The sequence below is a fragment of the Ochotona curzoniae genome, unplaced genomic scaffold, assembly GCF_017591425.1.
Source record: "Ochotona curzoniae isolate NIBS_2020 unplaced genomic scaffold, NIBS_Ocur_1.0 scaffold_1852, whole genome shotgun sequence".
NCBI classification, from domain to species: Eukaryota; Metazoa; Chordata; class Mammalia; order Lagomorpha; family Ochotonidae; genus Ochotona; species Ochotona curzoniae.
In genome coordinates this window covers 22,082,261-22,108,084 of record NW_024467087.1, presented here as the reverse complement: position 1 = coordinate 22,108,084, position 25,824 = coordinate 22,082,261, and the positions used below count along the sequence as shown (strand labels likewise).

General features: G+C 42.5%; 1 protein-coding gene across 2 annotated transcripts; it reads left to right on the top strand.

The window, feature by feature from the left end:
• The first annotated feature begins 8,685 nt into the window (after positions 1-8,685).
• On the top strand, positions 8,686-23,947 carry MCTS1 (MCTS1 re-initiation and release factor). 2 transcript variants are annotated; one of them, XM_040999984.1, is made up of 6 exons: positions 8,686-8,936; positions 10,024-10,176; positions 10,689-10,786; positions 17,506-17,639; positions 22,363-22,430; positions 23,743-23,947. In XM_040999984.1, exons 1-6 carry the CDS (start codon positions 8,926-8,928, stop codon positions 23,822-23,824), a joined length of 546 nt encoding a protein of 181 aa, XP_040855918.1. In that variant the 5' UTR covers positions 8,686-8,925; the 3' UTR covers positions 23,825-23,947. The 2 variants fall into 2 exon arrangements, with proteins under 2 accessions (XP_040855918.1, XP_040855919.1); XM_040999985.1 differs by lacking the exon at positions 10,024-10,176 and having other exon boundaries at positions 8,816-8,936.
• Positions 23,948-25,824: the final 1,877 nt, after the last annotated feature.

Genomic DNA, 25,824 nt, shown 5'->3' with positions numbered 1-25,824 from the left:
GACTTGTGAAGTACTTGTCTCTAAATTCAGATCCAGTATTTTATGGCTGAATAATCTTGTTGCAGAAATGTTTTCCTCAGTTTCTTCATTCATACATGGAAATGCTAATAGTATAGTTGAAAAAATCAATCTGAGACTATGACAGCCAATCAACCTTGCAAGGATTTCCTCATCCTTGGAGCAGTATTATCAGCAGCATCTCAGAACGATCAAAACCACATGAACAGAACCCTCAGAGCATGCTCCACAGTGGGGCCCCTGGGATGACATCCCCTGGGCAATGGGGCGATTGAGAAGCTGGGCATGGTTTCTCCTTTTCTATCTCCCTCTCCCTCATAAACAGGAAGAAAAAAAAAAAAGAACATGTGTGAACAATGGTCTCACTCACTATCCTCTGATCCACAACCCTTCCTACCTTGATCAACTTATGTAAACATCATCAAAAATAAAATTTAAAAATAACAACGAATCAATCCGAGAATTAATGAGTCAATACATGGAAAGAGTTTAACAGTGTTTTACCATGGTGCAAATACTAAATAAATGCTAGTTACTATTGCCATTTTACTTCTGTGATTTTTGAAATGTATATAATTTGGGAATAATTACGGATTTCCTTCAAAAAAGCTGGCAAGTATCCATTAGAGAGAGACTGGCTGAAATGTAGGAAAGAGGTGGCACTAAACTAAGGAACATGACAGGGATCTGGTATGCAAATGGAAGAATTAGACCTTGCTTGGACAAAGGATGTCTTTTAAGAGTAGGAAAAAAGGGCTATTTCTATCTTGCTTGTCTTCCCATCTGCAGACTTCTACATCATCTTTTAGAAAATGAGTTATTTGAGGCTCTTGAGGGGTTGGAGTTTTGAGGAGAAAAAGTTTGAGAAATATCAATGGGGAGAATGAGAGTGAGCTGAAAGCAAGGCAGGAATCCCTAGAACTACTGAAACGCACGTAATGTCAGCGAACAAATTCAGAGTGATCCCAGTCTAGCTAGCTGTGTGATTCTCCTCTTGCAATGCTTAATTCTAGGGGGATGGAAGGGAAGGGAGGAAGGATTCCAGAATCTTCAGTGAATTAGTAAGACACAGTAAAAATGTGGAGTCAAGGTATACCCGAACCTTAGAGGAAGAAGGCTCAAAGGATTATTTAGTGTGAGGGTGGATGAGAAATGATCTTGAAGTTGCAATGTGGCTGCAACAGGGTGCCAACCTCACCTACTGACTCTGCTGTACAAGCAGTGCTTTGGTATAAATCCTTTGCATTGTAAATGGTTGTAAAGAAAGCCCTATCCTAGCTCTGTCCTGGAAAGCCAGAATGTCAGTGAGTTTTCATGACTGAGTTTGAAGATGGTAGAACAGTCTATTATCCATGGAATGGTACTCCAGGAGGCATTGCAGAAGCACCTGGAAGTGAAGGTGGAAGTTGGAAGTCCGGGGCCCGGTGCCGTGGCCTAGCAACTAAAGTCCTCGCCTTGAACGTGCCGGGATCCCACATGGGAGCTAGTTCTAACCCCGGCAGCTCCACTTCCCATCCAGCTCCCTGCTTGTGGCCTGGGAAAGCAGTCGAGGATGGCCCAAAGCTTGGGGACCCTGCACCCATGTGGGAGACCTGGAGGAGGTTCCTGGCTCCTGGCTTCGGCTCAGTGCAGCACTGGCCGTTGTGCTCACTTGGGAAGTGAATCATCGGATAGAAGATCTTCCTCTCTGTCTCTCCTCCTCTCTGTATATCTAACTTTGTAATAAAAATAAATAACTCTTTAAAAAAAAAAAAAGAAGTTGGAAGACCAGTCCAGGGAGAAAAAGCACTGGGCAATTAGAGGAAAGAAGCAATAATAATAATTAATAGCAGAACGTAATGATCACAATAATAATTTAAAAGAACCATGTGGATTATCATATTTAATCCTTGTAGCAACCTCGTGAAGTACAACTTTCATCTTATAGAGGAGAGCACAAGCATGGAATTTAACAAGATCTCAAAACAAATGTGTTGAAGTGGCTGATATTTCTACTTATGACAGAAAAATTCGGGGTGTGGGACTGGCAAGGTGCGTTTGGCTCATTATAGATTTGGCTAGATGGTTAATTTTGATAGTCTTGTGATACATAGGGTTGTTTCAGATCCCTCAATTTAGTTGTATGTATTTGGAACTACAGGTGACACCTGTTTGTTTTTTTTTTTAATTTATTTTTCATTTTTTTAATTGATTACATTGCATTATGTGACACAGTTTCTTAGGCTCTGGGATTCCCCCATGTCCTCCCCGTGCCCTCCCCCCATGGTGGATTCCTCCAGCTTGTTGCAGTATTACAGTTCAAATTTAGTCAAGATTGTTTCATTGGAAGCATAGAGTCCAGCATCTTATTGTCCGGATAAATTCAATGGCTTCTTGGGGAGACCATCTCTGGTCTGAAGGCAGAGCTGGCAGAATATCATCCCGATCAATTAGAAGCCCCAACATAACATCAACAACAATTTACAACATTATGGAATTAATTGACATGGTGTTGAGTAACAAATATGTTAAGACACCTGCTGTTTTGAAGGTATTCCTTAAACTGCTCATTATAGAAGGATCCAGACAATGAATGGACCAATGGATTTTCTGGGCTATATTCTGATTGGTGCTGGCAGAGGTGGGGCAATGGTGTGATTCTCAGGTGGATTTTGTCGTAGTGGGAGATATAAAGCCAGGATACAACTGCCTCTGGAGTGTGAAGGCTGAGAAGCGATATGTGGGAAATGTGTGGAAAACTTTATAAGCTGTAGATTCTGAAATATACATAGTCCAGCAGGGGTCTGGCAGTGGCTCCAGTCTTTTTTTGCCATTATGACAAATCTTCTAGTGTTCAAAACAGTGGCCTAACTCTGGAAGAAACCTTTCTTTCCTAAATACTCTGAAGGGCTTGGGTGCCATGTTTTAATGTTTGACAATGTTTATGCAAAAGAAAATGCCTACCTGCAAACTTCCTTGGAGAACATTTTAAGAGTCTTGTGTCAAGATGACCCTTTAAAAATCTTTTCAAAATTCCTGGCAGGCAAACGCTATTATGAACCATTTAATGCTTATTCTAATTAAATTGCTTCTCTTAGTAAAAATGTATAAAAGACTTGGATTTTCTGTTTCCTGGGCCACAGTCACATTGAGTATTCTTGTAAAATAAATTGAGCACAAAATGCATGCACAAATTACAGGACACAGAGCAAACTCCCAATGATAACATTGAAAAAAGAATCTACCTTGTGGTGAGAATGTCAACTGCGCAAAATGTAGAGTTTCCTTGCAGTGAAAATGAGCTCGTCTTCCTGTGCTTGTATAGGTAGGCAGGTTATGTAGGTAGGTGGGCATGTATGCAGTTAGGTAGGTTTTGAATGAAGGTACTTAGGCATAATGGAAGTCTGAACAAGTTTATTAAGAATAAATTATGTAACTTGGCAGTTATCACAATCCAGATTCAGCTTGTATGATTATCAGAGTGTATGAAAGTAGATTAAAAAATATATATGCTTCATTACACATATATTTCCATATAAATGGATCTTGTAGTTAGGCTAGGGATTTTTTTTTTTTTTTTGCTATGAGTATTTTTTTTTTTTAAAGAAAACTTAAAAATTTTAAAAAGATTTATTTATGTTTATTGCAAAGTCAGATACACAGAGAGGAGGAAAGACAGAGAGGATGATCTTTTGTCTGTTGATTCACTCCCCAAGCAGATGCAATGGCTGGAGCTGTGCCTATCTGAAACCAGGAGCCTGGAGCCTCTTCTGGTTCTCCCACATGGGTGCAGGGTCCCAAGGCTTTGGGCCATCCTCAACTGCTTTCCCAGGCCACAGGCAAGGATCTGGATGGGAAGTGGAGTGGTCAGGATTAGAACCAGTGCCCATATGGGATCCCGGCGCATTCAAGGTGAGGAATTTAACCGCTAGGCCACGGTGCTGGGCCCTGGAATGATTAATTTTTATGATTAATTTTTTTAAATTATTCTTATAACACTACAAAATACTTTGTTTTTAAGATTCATTTGTTTTTATTGGAAAGCCAGACATACAGAGAGAAGGAGAGAGAGAAAGATTTTCCGTTCACTGGTTCTCTCCCCAAGCGTTTGCAATAGCCAGGATGAGTCAATCTGTAGCCAGGAGCCAGGAGCTTCCTCCAGGTCTCCCATGTGGGTGCAGGGTCCCAAGGCTTTGGGCTGTGCTCTCCTGCTTTCTAGGCCTCAAACAGGGAAGGTGCAAGAGAAATGAAGCAGCTAGGATACGAACACGCACCCAAATGGGCTCCCGGGCGACACATGCAAGGCGAAGACTCTAGCCACTAGGCTATTGCGCTAGGCCCAAGACAGAATATTTTAAAAGATTTATTTCCTTTCATTGGAAAAGACACTTTCGGAGAGAAGGGCACACGGAGAGAAAGATCACCTGGGACGTGAATGAGTGTTCATATTGGATCCTGGCACATGCAAGGTGAGAATTTAGCCGCTGAGACATTGTACCTTGCCCACTGCAATTTTTTCTTTTAAGATTTATTTTTGTTTGAAGCACAGAATCATAGAGATAAGAAGAAACAGATTTTTCCATCCAGAGATTGACTTCCCAAATGGCTGCAAAGGCCTAGCTGAGTGGATCCAAAGCCAGGAGCCAATAGCTTCTTTCCGGTCTCACACATGGGTGCTGGGACCCAAAGACCTGGGCCATCCACTGCTCAGTAGAGGACGGCCCAAAGCCTTGGGACCCTGCACCCACGTGGGAGACCTGGAAGAAGTTCCTGGATCCTGGCTTCGCATCAGCTCAGCTCCACTGTAGTCACTTGGGGAGTGAATCATCAGACAGAAGATCTTTCTGTCTCTCCTCCTCTCTGTATATCTGACTTTGCAATAAAAATAAAGTAAATCTGAAAAGAAATTTTGTTTAGTTCCTCTAAGTCAATGTTTATTGCTAGTGGAAAATATATTTATTATATATGATATTATATAAATAAATTTATTTATTATATATTTATATTATATATGATATTATCACACATAAACAGTCTAATATTCACAATGGTGTGAAAGTGATACATGTCCATAAGAAACTAATCTTTGGATTTGGAGCCTTTCCTGGGCTGGTGATATGTGGGGCAATGCTGTCTAGATGCTGAGCAGCAACAGCTTCCAGTCAGCCACAGGGTTAGAGTACATAATTGATATTTTATAGTATCCTTTGCTGCTAAGTTATGATGTCCAGTAAGTGGAGGTACCCTGAATGTATTTTTGATTTGTAAGAGTTTCTTGCATTGGATTCATGAGGAATCCAAACCATGTTAAAAGGAGAATCTGTACAAGATATAGTAGAAATGATGTATTTTTACTAATTTAAAAAGCTTAACAATAGCTGTTAATTCATGTTTACAATTAGCTGTTGTTAAATGGAAGTCCCACAGGATGATGTGAAAGTTACTAGGATGGGGTCTGCACAATGGCTCAACTGGCTAATCCTCAACCTCCAAGCACTGGCATCCCATATAGGCATTGGTTCATGACCCGTCTGCTCCACTTCCATATCAGCTCCTTGCTTATGGCCTGAAAAAGCAGTGGAGGACAGCCCAAAACCTTGGGACACTGCACTCATGTGGGAGACCCAGAAAAAGTTCCTGGCTTCTGGCTTTGGATTGGGTCAGGTCAGCCATTTGGGGAGTGAAGCAGCTGATGGAAGAATTTTCTCTCTGTGTGTTTTTCTCTCTGTATATCTGTCTTTTCAATAAACATAAATAAATCTGTAGAAAAGAAAGAAAGAGAGAAAGAAAGAAAGAAAAAGAGGGCCCCGGCGCGGTGGCGCAAGTGGTTAAAGGTCCTCGCCTTGCACGCCCGGGATCCCATATGGGCGCCGGTTCTAATCCCGGCAGCCCCGCTTCCCTTCCAGCTCCCTGCCTGTGGCCTGGGAAAGCAGTCGAGGACAGCCCAAAGCTTTGGGAACCTGCACCCGCGTGGGAGACCCGGAAGAGGCTCCTGGCTTTGGATCGGCATAGTATCGGCCCATTGCGCTCACTTGGGGAGTGAATCATCGGACGGAAGACCTTCCTCTCTGTCTCTCCTCTCTGTATATCCGCCTTTCCAATGAAAAAATAATAAAAATAAATCTTTAAAAAAAAAAAGAAAGAAAGAAAAAGAAAGAAAGAGAAAGAAAGAAAGAAAGAAAGGGAAAGGAAGAGGGGAGGGGAGGGGAGGGGAGAGGAGAGGGGAAGAGAAAAGAAGAGAAAAGAGAAAGTTGCCAGGAGAAGGATGCTTGGCACGAAGCCTGATTGTAGTCCTAACAATAGTTTGCGGTCTGATCTTCAGTTTTGCATATTCGTAAACTCACTATTTTCCACTCAACGGAGTTGATTGAAACTGGCTATGTGAACTCCCACTAAAGACATTTACAAGAGGCTAATGTATAATCAAAAATGTTAAATTATTAATTTTACAAATTAAGCATAATTCTTCACATAGATTTGACTCAAAATAGCAAATTATTTTTCTATGCACAGATACCCATTGGAAACCAAATTGTCACTACTTACTGGTGACACAGAATGAAGACAAGCTGTTTGTGTGACAATTCAAATGTATAATACCAGCTATTATGACAATGCTATTGGTCTAACTCCCCAATGCGGACTAAAGAGTATTTGTTTTACTCTGAGTGTACACATATCCCACCTCCTGCAGTAGTTTCTGTTCACTTAAAAAAAAAAAGATTTATTTATTTTTATTGGAAAGTCAGATATACAGAAAGGAGAGACAGAGAGGAAGATCTTCTATCCGATGATTCACTCCCCAAGTGAGTGCAACGGCTAGTGCTGCGCCAATCCAAAGCCACGAGCCAGGAACCTCTTCCAGGTCTCCCACATGGGTGCAGGGCCCCGAGGCTTTGGGCCGTCCTCGACTGCTTTCCCAGGCCACAAGCAGGGAGCTGGATGGGAAGTGGAGCAGCTGGGAATAGAATCAGCACCCATATGGGATCCAGGTGCATTCAAGGCAAGGATTTAGCCTCTAGGCCACCGTGGTGGGCCATTCCTGTTCAATTTTAAAGGACTTTTTTCTAGGATGTCATTATTTGTAAAGTCGAGATTCTGAGATACCATGTGTTGACTGGTGTGTGTCCTGGCTGCTCTACTGCCCATCCAGCTTGTTGCTAACAGCCTGGTAAAACAACAGAAGATGGCCACTCACATTGGAGTTCCAGAGGAAGCTCTGGCTTCAGTCTGACTCCGCGCTGAGCACTGCAGCCATCAGAGGAGTGAATGAGTAAATAGAAGACCTCTCTCCCTCTTTATTCCTCTTTTGAATAAATAAATCTTAAATTTTTTTCTATGCTTCCTTTGCTAATCAAAGCCCTTGATAAGTATAATTTTTTTCTTCTAGTTATCTTTTAAAAAAATACTTAAGCAAAATATGTTCTTTAGTGGTTCTCTTTTCAATTTTTATTAATATTGTTCACTTGGAGGCTATTTTATCCTTCAAGGACATTATCTCTTTACAGGCCAATTTGCAGTTATAGGGATGAGGTGAAACACTACAATCTAATAAGTTTTATTTTATTCTATGGTGGTACTCTCATGAGTGCATAGGATTAAAAATCAGGACACTAAATTAATATAGAAGGGTTATATATTGTTAGTGTATGTTCAAAATACTCATGCGATATATTTAAAATGGCATTCATGGCAGTGGGCAGGTGGAACAGCAGTTTGTGGCTTGTGGAGCCCTCAGTCCATGTTAGAGTGCCTGTTTCAAGTCCTATCTACTCAGTTTTTGATTTAACTTCATGCTAATGCACTCCATGGGGAAAGTAATAGATAGTGACTCAGGTACTTGGGTCTCTGCCACCCATGTGGGAGATCTGGATTGAGATCCTGACACCTGGCTTCAGCTTTGGGGACTTAAATCAGAGAATGGGAAATCTCTGCTTTCTCTGTGTTTAAAATAAAATAGGAGGAAAAGTCCCTGTGTTTAAAAAGTTTCATTTTGGGGCCCGGCACGATAGCCTAGCAGCTAAAGTCCTCGCTTTGAAGGCTCCGGAATTCCATATGGGCGCTGGTTCTAATCCTGGCCGCTCCACTTCCTATCAAGATCCCTGCTTGTGGCCTGGGAAAGCAGTCGAGGACAGTCCAAAGCCTTGGGACCCTGCACCCGTGTGGGAGACCTGGAAGAGCTCCTGGCTCCTGGTTTCGGATCAGCGCAGCTCTGGCCACTGTGGCCCCTTGGGGAATGAATCATCCGACGGAGGAACTTGTCTGTCTCTCCTTCTCTCTGTATATTTGACTTTCCAATAAAAATAAATACATCTTTTTTAAAAGTTTCATTTTTTATCTGAAATTTAAATTTAGCTATCTTGAGCTTTTATTTGCTAAACTTGGCAACCCTATAAGTATAATATAATGACGCCATAAATTTATACTGGTCGATAGGTACCAATCTATCTAATTATCTTAGGGAACAAAAACTGTTCTCAATGTCAAAAAAAATTGTTTCCGTTAACAGCGGTCAGAACGAAGCATTGAACAATCTTGACTGACTGAGGAACCCGTAACCGGGGCAACCGCCATAAACGCTGCTTTGATCGCGTTCCCGCCTCCTGCATTCTCTTTCCGCAAGGAGGGGGAGTGGCTTTAAGCGCCTCTCCCATCTCCAGTTCCGCCCTTGCAGCTATTCATGGTAGCGAGGAACCGGACGCCCTTAAGGAGCCGGCCGCAGGGCCGACGTGGAACTCCGAGAAGCGGAAGTGGTCAGGTGTCGGGTGCCGTAAAGCGCGCCTGGCTTTCCGGCCTTCCGGGTAACGCCGAGCGCGCCGAGTACCAGTACCGGCGTTCCTCGTGTGCGGGAATCGGCCGGACCCTTGCTAATTTCATTTCTTTCGCATTCCAGGCCCTTCCCTGTCGTCGTACCGTCCGCCTGGGATCATGTTTAAGAAGTAAGGACGGGCTGTGACCTCCGTGGGGGCTCACAGAGGCGGTGGGGGCGGAGAGGGCTGAGGGCGAGGAGCTCCCTTCGCGTCTCCCCCGCCCCTGCCGTGCTGACCCCCTAAGCTCTCGCTCGCAGCTTGTACCACTTCTTTAAGCCTTCTTTTCCCTAGTTCTTAAACTGGCTTTCGTTTCCTCCCCTCCGTTTTGTTTCTCCTTTTCTCTTTGCCGAGTTGTGTTTCCACTCATGGGGTTCTGCCAGTCCCGTCGTGGCACTGTGGTTTAGGCGGCCTGTCCTCCTGAGCCGAGAGGGAGACCTTCCACCCGCAGCCACATGCTTATTAGTTGTGAACTGGATAAGGGAAGGCTCGACTTCCTGGGTCCTGGGAATAGGGCAGTCTGGGTGACAGGAAACAGGAGGCATGGCGTGCTCGTTGCTTAGCTGCCAGCTTAACCCTGTGTTGAAAATAACGTGCTTGCTTCATAGGCTGTGCAAGGAAGACAAAAATTCCTTGCCCCACTGATTTGGTAAAGGCGAGAAACAAAGGGGAACGTAGGCAAAGGAAGGTGGGTTTTGTGCATGAGATTTGATGCCAAAATAAATAGGGATCTTGGAAATCATCATTCTCACTTTTTTTGGGTCAAATCTCAGCGGCTGTTTTCTGTGTTGTGATTGCATTGATGTACCGTATTTATAATTGATATTTTTTTTCCCTCATTGCTTCAAGTTTTTTTTCTTTTTTAAAGCACAAGTTTCATTATTGGTAGGTTACTGTTTCTTCTTGGGTAGCACTGACTAAGATTTTTCTGGAAAATCACTTGTATCATATTACAGATTATTGGATATTGCCTATTATACTGCAAAGTCGGCCTCATCCCTGCCCCAGATTTGTCAGCTAATTGCTGTGTGCGTGAGTTTGTTGTAATACTGTATTAAGTTGTGAGTTTGTGCTGGAAAGAATGAAAGTGTATTTCTAATTATCTTAAGCCCTGAATACTTGTTTGGCAATAGAGAACTAGTAAAAAAAAACAATACCTTAACATATTCTGCTCCTTAGAAATGCCTTTTTTTTTTCTTGCAAAAAAATCGTTTGTCAGATTTGATGAAAAAGAAAATGTGTCCAACTGCATCCAGCTGAAAACCTCAGTTATTAAGGGGATTAAGAACCAATTGCTGGAGCAGTTTCCAGGTATCGAACCATGGCTTAATCAGATCATGCCTAAGAAAGATCCTGTCAAAATTGTGCGGTGGTAAGTCGGTTTTTTTTTTTCCCTCTGTGTAATGCTGCCAGTAGTTGGATAGTTAATGATCCGGTTCCACTTGTATTAAATGGAATTATTTTTGCATTAGTGTTGATGGCTGATGATGTACATGGAGAGATGCAGAATAACTAAAAATCACCCATCTTTAGATTCTCAGCGAATGTTTATGTCCATGAGAAATGCGACTTGGAATTGCTTGTTGAAGAGCCACATGTTTTCAGAGTTGTGTTTGATTCCTTTGAGCGTATTGAATCACATAGCATGGAATTAAAGTAATAAAATAGGAAATAAAGCTGGTTATAGCAGTTTACATTATCCTTTTTTCCCTCTGGTGGCCATAGGAAGGACAGTGTAAGTGAGCTCTTTTGGCAGGAATCGTGACTGTGAAAATTGTTAAGTTCACTGTATCTGTGTACATGTATGTCTCATGTCTGTTTTAAAGGATATTTGACATATTCCTAAATTATCTAACTTGATACTTTGCCACACTTGCCTTACAGCCATGAACATATAGAAATCCTTACAGTAAATGGAGAATTACTCTTTTTTAGACAAAGAGAAGGACCTTTTTATCCAACGCTAAGGTTACTTCACAAATGTAAGTCTTGTTAGAAATATGCATTTTGAAATATTGATAACCACAAAAGGAGTTGCAAATAACTTTTGATAGGTATTTCATATTAATTTTAAGGAGTTACTTATGTAGTTAAAACAGAGCAGCGGAAAGGGAGTGATTGATACCACCAGTCGGCTGCTTCACTCCCCAAATGGCTACGCAGCAATGGCTGGACCCGGCTAAGGCCAGGAGCCTGCAGTTCCATCCTTTTCCTCCATGTGCGTGCCAGGCCCAGGTACTTGGGACATTATCCACTGCTTTCTCAGACACATTAACAATGAGCTGGATCAAAAGTACAACAGTGGGAAGGGGACATGCGCTCCAGTCATAGCAGTCGGTGGTGGCTTAACTTGCAGTGCCTCAATGCCAGCTTCCAGTAAACTCAGTGAGTACTACGTAATAAAGAATATAAAATTAAGGCCCAGCATAATAGTCTGGTGGCTAAGGCCCTTGCCTGGCATGCACTGGGATCCCATATGAGCGCCGGTTCTAATCCCAGCCACTCCACTTCCTGCCGGAGTCCAGCTCCAGCTGAGTTCGGAACTCGCAAAGGGTGCGTGGATGAGGCGCAAAGAAAGAGAAAGAGACGGACCACTAGTAACTCTTCATCATCATAATGGACTACGCACAAAAGCTGTCCGCTTTATTTATACAAAATCAGTCAAACTCTGGCTCAGACTTTTTACGTCATGGTCAAGATAACTCTGCCATTTGTTTCACCTAAGGCTAGGATGTTAACCACCTGGTGCCTGGCACCTGGCGCCTGGCTAGGAAAAGGTTCTCAATAGATGATGCATATCAGTCAGTAGCACATTCCTACCACAATTACTTTACAGCTAGGTCTTGAGACAGTCAAGGAAGGAAGGAGCCTAAAAGATCAAAGAAAGAGGGAAAGAATAGATTCCCACTACACCTGAAGACAGAACACCCTTGATTAGCATAGGATCAAAAGGGGGAGTTAACACTCTTGATTAACATATTGCCACAGGACGCAGCCCTAACAGCGATAATAGCTCTTTGGCTAAAAATGGCACCAGCAACATTAGCTTCTAAGTTCCTATTGATATTTAACAGTAACTCCGCAGAGGCAGGCAATGCCTACATAGATTACAGAATACTCAGCGGGGTTGTCCGGTGTCCATGCAGAGGGAGGCAAAGCTGCATTCAGGTGTTGTAGAGACATCCACCGGGCCTTGCCACACAGCGGGAAGTTCCTTGTGGCCTTGCCTGCAATAGAACCATAGTCTTCACACCTTCCTGTCTTTCACTCCCATCACACGGACCCCAGCAACTTCCCATCTAGCTCCCTGCTTGTGGCCTGGGAAAGCAGTCGAGGATGGCCCAAAGCCTTGGGACCCTGCACCCATGTGGGAGACCTGGAAGAGACTAGACTCCTAGCTTTGGATCAGCTTAGCTCCGCTGTTGTGGCCATTTGGGGAATGAACCAGTAGATAGAAGTTCTTCCTCTGCCTCTCCTTTTCTCTGTATATCTGACTTTCCAATTAAAGAAAAATTTTTTTTAAGGAATATAAAATTAAAATGAGGGGCTGGTGCTGCCTATAGTGCCAGCATCCCATATGGGTACCCATTTGAGTCGTGGCTACTCGACTTCTAATCCTGCTCCCTGCTGATGTACCTTGAGCTTAAGATGATCTAACTCGTTGGGTTCCTGCACCCATGTTGGAGACCCAGAAGTAAGTTTTTATGCCTGGTTTTGTATAGACCTAGTTCTGACCATTGCTGCCTTTTGGGGAGTGAACCAGTGGATGGAAGATGCCTCTGTTCCTCTTTCTTTCTCTGTGCGGCTCTCTCTCAAATGAATACATCTTTAAAAATTTGAAATGAATGCCCATCTTGTGATAAATCTGAAAAATAAGAAGTTTCTCACTATATTCCAGAAAGCCCAAGAATTGCATTCATTTAGTCATTCAAGTGTTTATTGAACTTATTGAACAGGGCACTGGGCTGGGTATTTAGATGACAATGAGAAGCGAAGACAGATAATTCTTGTTCCTTTGAATTTAGAAGTTTAGCTGGGAAAACAGAAATTAGGTAGTTGCACAAGTATGTATTCATCAACTCTGGTACACCTTGTGATAAATGATTTTAAACGTTGGCTGCATGGTTGTAATAGCCCTGGATAAATGTGGGGCTCTCAGTTACTGCTTCTTGAGACCATGGTAGAGATTGTGGAATCATATTTCATACTCAGACTTGCCTTTTTGTTTTTTTAACTTTAAAGATGTATCTTGTTTATTTGCAAGGCAGAGTTACAGAGACTGAAGGCGAGGCAGAGATTTCCCACCTGCTGGCCTACTCCACGCATGGCCACAATGGCTCGGCTTGGCTCAGGTCAAAGCCAGGAGCCTGCAGCTTCACGCAGGTTTCCACGCGAGTGGCAGGGGCCAAGACACCGGGGCTGCCTTGCATTGCCTCTCCAGGCACGGTAACATGGAACTGGAGAAGACCAGTGTGTGACACTCGCATTGGTTGTCCCAGCTGGTGGCTTAACCTGTTACCCCACAATGCCAGATCTTGCATCTTGTTAAATTCTTTTGTTACAAAAGAATATACAAAGAAAAGATATAATCTAGTATGTAAGATTTCCAATAGCAAGTAAAATTGCTTTTCAGTCTGGAATTTTAGCCAAAAGACACAAGAGAGAGTGGCAGGGTTGTGTTACTGCTGATGATTTTTAGCTTGGCTTTTAGGTAAGAGATCAATTTTCAGTTATCTGCTCTGTGGAGGTCACGAATAGTAAACCTATTAGTCAAATCTTAAGAGGGTTAGAATATTTATAAGAGAATAAGTAAGTTCATTTCATTAAACTGGTAGAAGGGCCCGGCGCAGTAGCCTAGTGGCTAACATCCTTGCCTTGCACGCTCCAGAATCCCATATGTGGACCGGTTCTAATCCTAGCAGCTCCACTTCCCATTTGGCTCTCTGTGGCCTGGGAAGGCAGTCGAGGATGGCCCAAAGCTTTGGGACCCTGCGCCTGTGTGGGAGACCCACAACAGGCTCCTGGCTCCTGGCTTAAGGTTAGATTGGCTCAGCTCCAGCCATTGTGCTCACTTGGGGAGTGAATCATCAGATGGAAGATCTTTCTCTCGGTTTCTCCTCCTCTCTGTATATCTGAGTTTCCAATCAACTAACTAACTAACTAAATAAATCTTTTGAAAAAACTAATGAAAAATTGAATTGATCCATTGGGAAAATTTTTTTAAATGTTTACTTATTTTTATTGGAAAGGCAGTTTTACAGAGAAAGAGAGATGGAAAGATCTATCTGCTGATTCACTTCCCCAATGGCTGAAACGGCCAGTTCTGAGCTGATCTGAAGCCAGGAACCTCTTCTAGGTCTCCCATGCGGGTGCAGGGGCCCAAGGCTTTGAGCCATCCACCACTGCTTTTCCAGGCCACAAGCAGGGAGCTGGGTGGGAAGTGGGGCACCCAGGACATGAAGCAGCGCCCATATGGGATGGTGGTGCATACATTTGGAGGATTAGCCAGTTGAGCCTATTGTTTTGGTCCACATTGGGAGCATTTTTAAATGAAATTATTTTGGTAAAATTGAGGCATTTTGATGTTAATTGCAATTTAACTTTTCCCATAGCAAAGGATTTTAAGGACTTCATTTTTTAAAAAAGGTTTATTTATTTTTATTGGGAAGTTAGAGAGGAGGAGAGATAGAGAGGCAGATCTTCTGTCCGCTGATTCACTCCCCAAGCAACTGCAACGGCTGGAGCTGAGCCAATCCGAAGCCAGGAATTTCCTTCCTGTTCTCCCACATGGCTGTAGGGTCCTCAGGCTTTGGGCTGTCCTCAGTTGCTTTCCCAGGCCACAGCAGGGAGCTGGATGGGAAGCGGGGCTGCCAGGATTAGAACCGGTGCCCACATGGCATCCTGGAGCATGCAAGGTGAGGATTTTAGCTGCTAGGCTACTGTGCTGGGCCTAAGAGTTTATGTTTGTTTAAAGATTTTATTGGAAAGGCAGAATTATAGAGAAGGAGAAATAGAAAGATCTTTTATCCACTGTTTCACTCCCCAAATGGCTGCAGTGAATGGAGCTGACATGATGTGAATCCAGGGCCAGGAGCTTCCTCCAGATCTATGTGTGTGCTGGATCCCAAAGCTTTGGGACATCCTCCATTTCTTTCACAGGCTACAGCAGGGAGCTGGAAGGGAACTGAAACAGCCGGGACATGAACTGGCACCCATATGTGATCCCAGCACGTGCAAGGTGACGATTTAGCCATGAAGATAACTGTGTTGGGCCCAAGGACTTTATTTTCCTTTTTCTTTTTCTTTTTTGTTTTTTAAAGATTTATTTATTTGTTTGCAAAGGCAGATATACAGAGAGGAAGATCTCCCGTCTGATGATTCACTCCCCAAGTGAGCGCAACAGCTGGTGCTGCGCTGATCTGAAGCCAGGAGCCAGGCGCTTCCTCCAGGTCTCCCATGCGGTGCAGGGTCCCAAGTCTTTGGGCCGTCCTTGGCTGCTTTCCCAGGCCACAAGTAGGGAGCTGGATGGGAAGTGGAGCTACTGGGATTAGAACCGGCACCCATATGAGATCCTGGCGCGTGCAAGGCGAGGATGTTAGCTGTTAGACCACCACAGCGGGCCTAGAACTTTATTTTTCTTAAAAAAAAAAAGATTATTTTAAAGTCAGACATAAATAGAATGTGGCAAAAGATTAATAAATAGTTACTGAATCTAATTGTATTTTGTGTCCATATATTTACTTAATCTAGTTTTTAATTTGTTGAATGTTTACATAATAAATGGGGTAAAAGCTGTGCCTTAAATTTTTCTTGATAGCAACCTTTTAGAAAATCTGAAAGTTATTCTGTGCAAGAATCAGGATAATACGGTGGTTTAAACCTTGAATTTGGGGCCCAGCACAATAGCCTAGTTGCTAAAGTCCTCATCTTGAGCGCACACCGGGATCCCATGTGGGCCCTGGTTCTAATCCTGGCAACCCCACTTTCATTCCAGCTCCCTGCTTGTGGCCTGGGACAGCAGTCGAGGACGGCCCAAAGACTTGGGCCCCTGCACCCGTGTGGGAGACCTGGAAATAAGTTCCTGGCTCCTGGCTTCAGATCAGTGCAGCCCTGACCATTGCGGTCATTTGGGGAGTGAATCATCGGACAGAAGATTTTCTCTGTCTCTCCACCTCTGTATATCTGACTTTCCAATAAAAATAAATAAAAAGCAAAACTTCATTTTGAAATTAGGAAGAGCTGGGTTCAAATCACACTATATGTCGCTTTTGCAAAATCACTAAACTTATTTAAGCTTTGTTTTCTTCATGTCTTTAAGGCGGACATAATAATTTACTATATCTCTAAGAATTGTGAGGATTAAATGAAATAGTGCATCTAGTAGTCTTAACTACCTGAAATACACTAAATCCTCAGTATATGATCGCTGTTACAAATGTAATAATTGTTCAGTGAGTGATCATTAGTAGTAATTATCATTATTAAGGGAGAGATATTAATGAGGGTGGAGAGTTAGGAAATTATGGCTTGTGATAGTAATTACATTCATTAAATTTTCTTTTTTAATAGTAAGGAAATTTAACATGTTTTCATTAGTCTGGTGCTTTGGTCAGGCCTAGAGTAAGGCATAAAATGAATACATTTTACCCATTGTCGTTATTATTCCTTGAGAACTCCAAGAGGTTTAAAATGTTTCCCTCCAGTCATTATTTGAAGACTTTCAGTGATCCCAGGGTTAGGTTATGAATTATTAGTAGACATACTTTGATATTTAATTTATTAATACTTTATTTAAAGAAACTGAAGAAACACGCATATTAAAAAGTTATAAAATTTGCAGGGTTCGACAACATGTAAGTAACGGTTCCCTGAGCTTGAGTTAACTATTCATGTGTTGTGCTTCCATCCAGTTTTCTGTGTGATAGTCTGGATTTCCTGCTGTGGAGCCCGCTGCTGTGGTCCCCCCGTTGGTGATACCTGGCATTGGTGTCATATACGTGTTGCAGCTGATGGACTCACACTGACATCATTATTAATCAAAGTGCATAGTTTCCCTTAGGCTTCACTCTTGTATAGTTCTGTAGACGACAATGTCAAGTGCCCACGGTTATGGTGGTTTTACTTCCCTTCCCTCACATTCCTTGTACCCCAGCTATACCTCCCCCCCCTCCTCCTTCCCTCTGAGCCCCTAAGTAACCTGATCTTTCTGATGCTTTCTTCCATTTGACGTTATATCATGAGTATTACTGAGAGTATTAATTTTGTTACTCAAGACTGGAGGCATATCTTATTTAACCATTAAGTTTTTGGATATTTAAATTCACTTCAGTTTATTTCAGTTGTGTTACTGTCTTTCTACTTAAAATAAATTTTACTTTTGTTATCTTCCCTTAGGAGAAAATTCTAGAATTATTGAATTTAAGAGTTTGAATCATTCCAAGGCTATTGATACATGTTGTCAAAGTAGTTATACCCATTTAGAAGCCTCTTAGCAGTGTGTGGGAATGCCAGCGTTCCCACATTCTTGCTAGCACTGATAGTTACTTTTCATAAAAATATTTATCATATGATTAAGTTAAAAATTGGTGTTTTAGTTTTATTTTTTCTCAGTGTATTGGCATTTTGGAAAATATTTGTTTATGTCCTTTCCCTTTTTTTCAGTTATCACTTTTAATGTGTGTAATATATTTTTTTCCTCCAGATCCTTTTATCCTGCCACACCAGCAGGTTGATAAAGGCGCCATCAAATTTGTACTCAGTGGAGCAAATATCATGTGTCCAGGCTTAACTTCTCCAGGAGCCAAGCTTTACTCTGCAGCGGTAGATACCATTGTTGTATCCTTCCCAGGCGGACTGCTGACAAAGGCATTCATTGTGTTCTTGTTTTCACATAGTCCCTTTTGAAGGTTCTCTCAGGCCCTTCTCATGCCAGCTGAAGTATTGGGGATCAGCTTTTTTGTTTCTTTGTACTAAATTGTGTCCTGTCCTATTTTGGGGATTTTCTTTGATTTTAAATGGGAAGACATTGTAAAAGAGGTCCAGCTGCATTTCAACCCATTTAGAACCTATTGTTTATATATTTTTAAGGATTATTTCTTTGAAAGGCAGACTTATACAGAGAGAGGGACACGGAAACACATACATACACACACACAGAGCCACACACCCCTTGCTGGTTCACTCCCCACATGGTTACAGTGATTGGGGCTGGTCCAGGACAGAGCCAGGAGACAGGTGCTTCCTCTGGGTCTCCCACATGCATGGCAGGGGCCCAAGCAATTAGACCACCTTCTGCTGCTTTCCTAGGTACATTGAAGGGTGGATTGAAAATGGAGCAACGGGCCCAGTGTGGTAACCTCATAGCTAAAGTCCTCGCCTTGCATGCTCTGGGATCCCAGTGTGGGTGCAGGTTCTAATCCTGGCAGCCCTTCTTCCCATCCAGTTCCCTGCCTGGGAAAGCAGTTGAGGATGGCCCAAAGCCTTGGCACCCTATACCCATGTGGGAGACACAGAGGAGGCTCCTGGCTTCAGATTGGCACAGCTCTGGCTGTTGCGGCCTAGTGGGGAATGAATCATCGGACGGGAATTCTCTTTGTCTCTCTTTGTATATGTGACTTTCCAATAAAACTAAAATAAATCTTAAGAAAAAAAAAGTGGAGCAACTAGGACTTGAACTATTTTTTTTTCTTTTTCTTTTTCTTTTCTTTTTTTTTTTTGATAGATGGCAAACTGGATGGGAAATGGAGTAGCTTGTACACAAACTGGCACCGGTATGGGATCCTGGTGTCTGCAGGAAGAGGGCTAGCAATTGAGCCATCATGTCTGGCCCGTCAAATTAGCAGTTCTGTGGGATACCAGTGTAACAAGTGTGGCTTAATTCCCTGTGCTAAAATGCTGGCCCGAGGACTACTTTTATCAGACTAAAGACAGTACAATGGATTTAGTTACTAGTGGAAACGATGGAGATGATGTGCTGTGGATCAGCTTTGGGGATATCACTTCAGTCTTTAGCTTCGCTTTTCCAGGTGTACTGCAGTAAGTGCATGCAAAAAGAAAAAGAATTCAGGTACTGGGTATGATTTTTTTTTTCTGATTATGACATTTTTTCCCAAATTTTGCGGTAGAAATGAGTCATGTGGGGAGTGAACCAGAGGATAGAAGATATCTTTCTTTCTCTCTCTTCCCTCTATAAATTTGCCTTTGAGATAAAGAAAATGAAATGGGTCGAATGGGAGATTTTGGAAACCAAGAAGATGAAGTAGATAAGGTAGAAGATGTTGGAAAGCTCTGACTTCTTTTTTTTCAAAATAGATTTTGCGTGTGGAGAGGGGAGTTGTGAATTTTTTTTTGTCCAAAGGGAACTGTGAAGTCCCAGGCAGTCCTTAAGTGTCTGTTCCAGCTGTGGTATTGCTGAGTAATTATGCAAGATTTCCATTCATAAGTAGCTGTTTCAGTTATATTCTTAAATCAGTGGGTTTTTAAGAAAGATTTATTTCTTTCTCTTAGAGAGGCAGATGTATAGAGTGAAGCAGAGACAGAAAGATCTTCCATCCCTTGGTTCGCTCCCCAAGTACCACAATGGCTGAAGCTGAGCTGATCTGAAGCCAGGAGCCAGGAGCTTCTTTGGGGTCTCCCATGCGGATGCAGGGTCCCAAGGCCTTGGGCCGTCCTCGACTGCTTTCCCAGACCACAAGCAGGGAGCTGGATGGGAAGTGGAGCATATGGGACGTGAACCGGCACCCAGATAGGATCCTGGCACTTGTAAGAGGAGGATGGGCCAATTGAGACGGAGGAAAGCCATCATGCTGGGCCCAGCAGGTTGTATTTTTATGCTCATGATTTCTTTAAGTGTTAGTAAGTTCATAGTTCTAGTCTTTCTCTGAAATGGAAAGACTTATCCTAGTACCAAGTCTTTGCTTTTTCTTCTAATAATTTTATTTTCAAATCATTATAGATTTATAGAAAATTGTGAAATATAGTACAGAAAGGCTCTCTGTACCCTTCATTTTTTTTTTTAAATATTTATGTGAAAGAGAGAAAGAGCTTCTATCCACTGGTTCACTTCCCAAGCTGGAGCTCAATCCAGAAGCTTTTTCCAGGTTCCCACATGGAGGGCAGGGGCCCAAGTCTTGAGCCATTTTCTACTGGTTTCCCGGGCACATTAGCAGGGAGCTAAATCAGAAGTGTAATAGCCAGAATCAAACCAGTGCCCGTTAGGATGCCGGCCCCACAGACTGCCTTCACCGAGTGTATCATACCAGTCCCAAGCATTTCTTTCTTTCTTTCTTTTTTTTTTTTTTAAAGATTTATTTATTTATTGGAAAGTCAGATATACATAGAGGAAGAGAGACAGAGAGGAAGATCTTCCGTCCGATGATTCACTCCCCAAGTGAGCGCAACGGCCAGTGCTATGCCGAGCCGAAGCCAGGAGCCAGGAGTTTCTTCCAGGTATCCACATGAGTGCAGGGTCCCAAGGCTTTGGGCCATCCTCAACTGCCTTCCCATGCCACAAGCAGGGAGCTGGATGGGAAGTGGGGCCACTGGGATTAGAACCAGCGCCCATATGGGATCCTGGGGCATTCAAGGCGAGGACTTAATCAGCTAGGCCATGCTGCCGGGCCTCCAAGCATTTCTTTTAAAAATATATACTCTATTATGTAACATTCCAGAAACTTCAGGTGATAACCAAGACCATTCTGATTATTCTAGAGGAGTGGAAAACATGAAATTGGTTCTTATAGATAAAATGGGAATGCAATCATCTTTTGAAAGATTTATTTATTTTGACTTGAAAGACAGATTTCACAGAGAGAAGGAAAGACAGAGATCTTTCACCTGCTGGCTCACTCCCCAAATGGCTGCAACAGCTGGAGCTGGGCTGAGCCAGGCCAGGCCAATCGTTTCTTCAGGGTCTTCACGTGAAGGCAAGGACTCAAGGGCTTGATCTGTCCTCTCCTGCTTTTCCATGCCATAAGCAGGCAACCAGAATTGGAAACAGTGCCCATATGGATGCCAGCCAGCATCAGTGCTGAAGGCCTAGGCTGCACTTTGCCAAGCTGGCTGCTATAATCATTTTAATGAGCCTTTTATGTAAAGTTAGCACTGAATGGTCAAGAGTAGAGAAACTCATTTTATATATATATTTTTATTTATTTATTTTGAGTTATGTGGTACAATTTCATATAGACTGGGATTTCCTACCACCACCACCCCCAAAAAGTTCATTTTTTAAAAGATTTATTTTTATTGGAAAGTCAGATACAGAGAGGAGGAGAGACAGAGAAGAAGATCTTCTGTCTGTTGATTCACTCCCTAAGCAACCTCAATGGCCAGAGCTGTACTGATCTTAAGCTTGGAGCTCAGAGCTTCTTCTGGGTCTCCCACACAGGTGCAGGGTCTCAAGGGTTTGGGCCATCCTCGACTGCTTTCCCAGGCCACAGGCAGGGATTAGAACCGGCACCTATATGGAATTCAAAGTACATGCAAGGCCACTAGGCTACTGCACCGGGCCTAACAATTCCTTTGTTGTTGTCGTTTTTTCTTTAACAATTTGTTTTTAAAGATGTGTTTCACATCACATGTTGGCTAAGATCAAGTGTAATACTGTATTTCATAGTTTTTAGCATTTATCTACAAGAAACATTTTCTCCTTTTTTGTATGATTCTGGTTTTGTTTGGTGCTATGTATTTTTTTATGATTTATTTATTTATTTTTTATTGGAATGTCAGACATACAGAGGGGAGGAGAGACAGAGAGGAAGATCCTCCGTTTGCTGATTCACCTCCCAAGCAGCTGCAATGGTCGGAGCTCAGGTGATCCGAAACCAGGAGCCAGGAGCTTGTTGTGAGTCCCACACAGGTGCAGAGTCCAAAGGCTTTGGGCTATCCTCAAGTGTACTCTCAGGCCACAAGCAGGGAACTAGATGGGAAGCAGGGCCACCGGGACTGGGATCTCTGCGCATTCAAGGTGAGGACTTTAGCTACTAGGCTATCACACTGGACCCAGTGCTATATTATTGACATTTGAACGAAAACAAAATTATTAGAAGCATGGATTTAGCATTTATTGAGTACAATGCAACCAAGAGAGTGCTGCGTCCTTGCTTTTAAAATGTGAGTGGTCGGGCCCGGCATGGTGGCCTAGCAGCTAAAGTCCTCGCCTTGAATGCCCCAGGATCCCATATGGGCACCGGTTCTAATCCTGGCAGCCCTGCTTGCCATCCAGCTCCCTGCTTGTGGCCTGGGAAAGCAGCAGAGGACGGCCCAAGGCCTTGGGACCCTGCACCCGCATGGGAGACCTAGAAGAAACTCCTGGCTCCTGGCTTCGGATCGGCATAGCATCGGCCGTTGCGCTCACTTGGGGAGTGAATCATCAGACGGAAGATCTTCTAATCTGTCTCTCTATGTATATCTGCCTTTCCAATAAATAAATAAATCTTTAAATAAAAAATGTGAGTGGTCTAGGAGAGGATATAGATGGATGCAAAGGGATCACTGACACCCTTCCCTCCCTTACAAGGCATTTTGGTAAATAGTTTTCTTAGCTGTGTGTTTACAGGCAATTATGGCTGAAGGAAAGCAGCATGCTCTGTGTGTTGGAGTCATGAAGATGTCCGCAGAAGACATGTAAGTCTGCTTTCAGGTCCCCTTACCTCTTAAGATATTGCTAGTCAACTGAACAAGGATCACAATTACGGATGAAATTTGCTCTCATCCATACCACAACTTAAACATTTCTAAGCACAGAACCCTCATTTTATATTTTTCCTAGCAAATAGGAAACTGTTGGAAATCTAGTTTGTCTTCAGAATTGAATTCTTTCATAAATTATCTGAAAAGAACTGCCTGCCCCTCCCCCCGAAAAAAAACCCATGTGCCAGCATACCTTTGTTTATAAGTAGGTGATAATTTAGGATTTTTTTTAATATGTTTTTAAGTTTGGAGGGGGTAAGATGCCTTGTACTTTAAAAAATTTATTTATTTATTTGAATGGCAGAGTTAGACAGAAATGTTGAACATGCTGGTTCACTCCCAAATGATCTCAATGGCCAGAGCTGGGCTAGTCTGAAGTCAGGAGCCAGGAGGTTCTCCCAGGTCTCCCACCTGGCTCATTTCTTTCCTGCTTTAGTAGAGCTGCATTGAAAGAGCAGCTAGGGCTTGAATCAATGCTTGTATGGGATGTTGGCTCTGTAGATCTTGTTTTACTTGCCATGCCACAGTACCGGCCCCATTGCTAAATTTTTATCCCCAGACGTTCAACACCACATAATTTTCTGATCTTGTGCTGTAGCAAATGTAAAACATCAGTGAACCATTGACAATATCAAAAGTGAGGTAGTGTTAAAAACTTTGGAATGCATTTGATAATTAGTTGTATTTTATTTTAGGGTTAATGTTATACTTTACTATTTCCCTAGTGTACTGATGATATTACTTCTATGGATCCAACATTTCATTAAATTTTAATTTATTTTATTTATTTAAAATGCAGAGAAATGCTCCCATCTTCTAATTCACTTCCCAAATTCCCACAATGGCCAGGACTGAGCCAAATCAAAACCAGAGAGAGAGACACTTAATCCAGGCCTGCCACATGGGTGGGCAGGGACTCAGCTCTTTGAGCCATCAGCTGCAAAGCTCCAGGATCTGCATTAGCAGCACCCTGGAATCGGGAGCCAGCGTTAAAACCCGCAGACTCCAGTTTGGCATGTGGGCATCTCAATCAGCATTTTAACTGTTATGCCAAATGCCTGCTCCTTGGCCCTAAGTTGCTAAAATAACTTTAAATCATACCAGTGGTGTGGTTTGATATAAGTGTAATAACAATAAATTTCCTAATGTGACTCTATAGTTATAAAAAATTAGCAGTGCACTTTGGATTATGTTTACCATGAATGAACCCGTAGAAATGAATCAAATGTTTTCTTCCTTTCTGCAGTGAGAAAGTCAACAAAGGAATTGGCATCGAAAATATCCATTATTTAAATGATGGACTATGGCATATGAAGACATATAAATAAGCCTCAGAAGGAATGCAGTTGTGCTCAGTATGGCTACTGTGCTGTATCTTTGCTTGTATGTGTGTGTGACAGCATGAAGACAATGTCTCTGTGGCTATGCTGAATAAATTCTCCAGATGCTTACATTTTGTTAGCTTCACAAAGTTGTCCTAATTTTTCTTAAATGCAAAGTAAAATTGGGTAGCAAATTTGGACATGAAAAAGCTTCTGGTAAGTAACTAACCAGATAACTAGTCTTTTCTTAGGCTAATGGTATCAGATGAAGGGTAGGTCTTGAGACGTGGACTTGTCAGTTTTACGGTGGACCCCCTAGAAAAATCTGTCTAGTTAATGGTGCTGAAAGCTAGACTGGAAATTGTATTCTATTTCCCCAGGTCAACCAGTAGTGCCTATTCTCTTGTATGTCTGTGTGGGTGTGTGTATATGTTTAACTTTTCATTATGGAAAAATCTGAATATATTAAAAAGTATAGGGAATAATAAAATAGACCTTTCTTTCTTTACCCAGCTTCAGTCAAACTTATTTTATCTGTATTTCTCATATTATTATTATTATTTTTAAATGTAGAAAGCTATGGAGATGCTACTGTAACTGTTTAATCTTTTTTTTTTAATATGTATTTTATTTTTATTGGAAAGGCAGATATACAGAGAGGAGAGACAGAGAGGAAGATCTTCCATCCGATGATTCACTCCCCAAGTGAGCGCAACGGCCGCAACGGCTGGAGCTGTGCCAGTCCGAAGCCAGGAGCTTCTTACGGGCCTCCCACGCAGGTCCAGAGTCCCAAGGCTTTGGGCCATCCTCGACTGCTTTCCTGGGCCACAGGCAGGGAGCTGGAATGGAAGTGGGGCTGCCGGGATTAGAATCGGCGCCCATATGGGATCCCGGGCGGTCAAGGCAAGGACTTTAACTACTATGCCATTGCGCCGGGCCCTCGCATATTATTTTGAAGTATCCAGTTATTTGAAGCAAATCCCAGATAGCTTATCATTTTATACATAATTACTTTGGTATGTATCTTTAAAAGTTAAGTGGTCTTTGTGGGCCCGGCACAGTACCTAGCAGCTGAAGTCCTCACCTTGCGTGTACCAGGATCCCATATGGGCACTGGTTCTAATCCTGGCAGCCCCACTTCCCAACCAGATCCCTGCTTGTGGCATGGGAAGGCAGTTGAGGACAGCCCAAAGCCTTGGGAACCTGCACCCGTGTGGAGACTTGGAGAAAGTTCCTGGCTCCTGGCTTCGTTCAGCTTTTGCTGTCACTTGGGGAGTGAATCATCAGATGGAAGATCTTCCTCTCTGTCTCTCCTCCTCTCTGTATATCCGCCTTTCCAATAAAATAAATAAATAAATCTTAAAAAAAAAAGTTAAGTGTTCTTTGTAACAAAGCATAATACCAGTGTCATACCTACAAAATTTGACTGTTAATATGATCAGCTCTATTCCAATTTCCTTGATAGTCTCTTTTAAGATTTTTTAAGCTTAGATAAGATATGTATATTTTATTTGGCTGTTATGTATTTACATTTTTAAATTTATGGATGTCCTCCCTTTTCCCTTTGTTTACTTTTTAAGAAATCTAGTTGTATTGTAGTTTTTTGATTGTATCACTGTGAAGCCTTTTTTTTTTTTTTTTAAGGTTTATTTACTTATTGGAAAGTCAGGGAGCTGAATGGGAAGTGGAGCCGTCAGGATTAGAACCGGTGACCATATGGGATCCCTGGCGTGCAAGGCGAGGACTTTAACCACTATGCTATCACGCCAGGCCCACTGTGAAGCCTTTTGACTCATGCTCGTTGCCAATCCTGTAAACAGGTGGGGTTGATCAGATTCAGATTTGATGGTTTTAATGCCCTCTTTTTTTTTTTAAAGATTTATTATACTTTATTTTTTAAATTTTTATTACAAAGTCAGATATACCGAGAAGAGGAGAGATAGAAAGGAAGGTCCTCTGTCCGATGATTCACTCCCCATGTCAGCGCAACGGCCGGTGCTATGCCG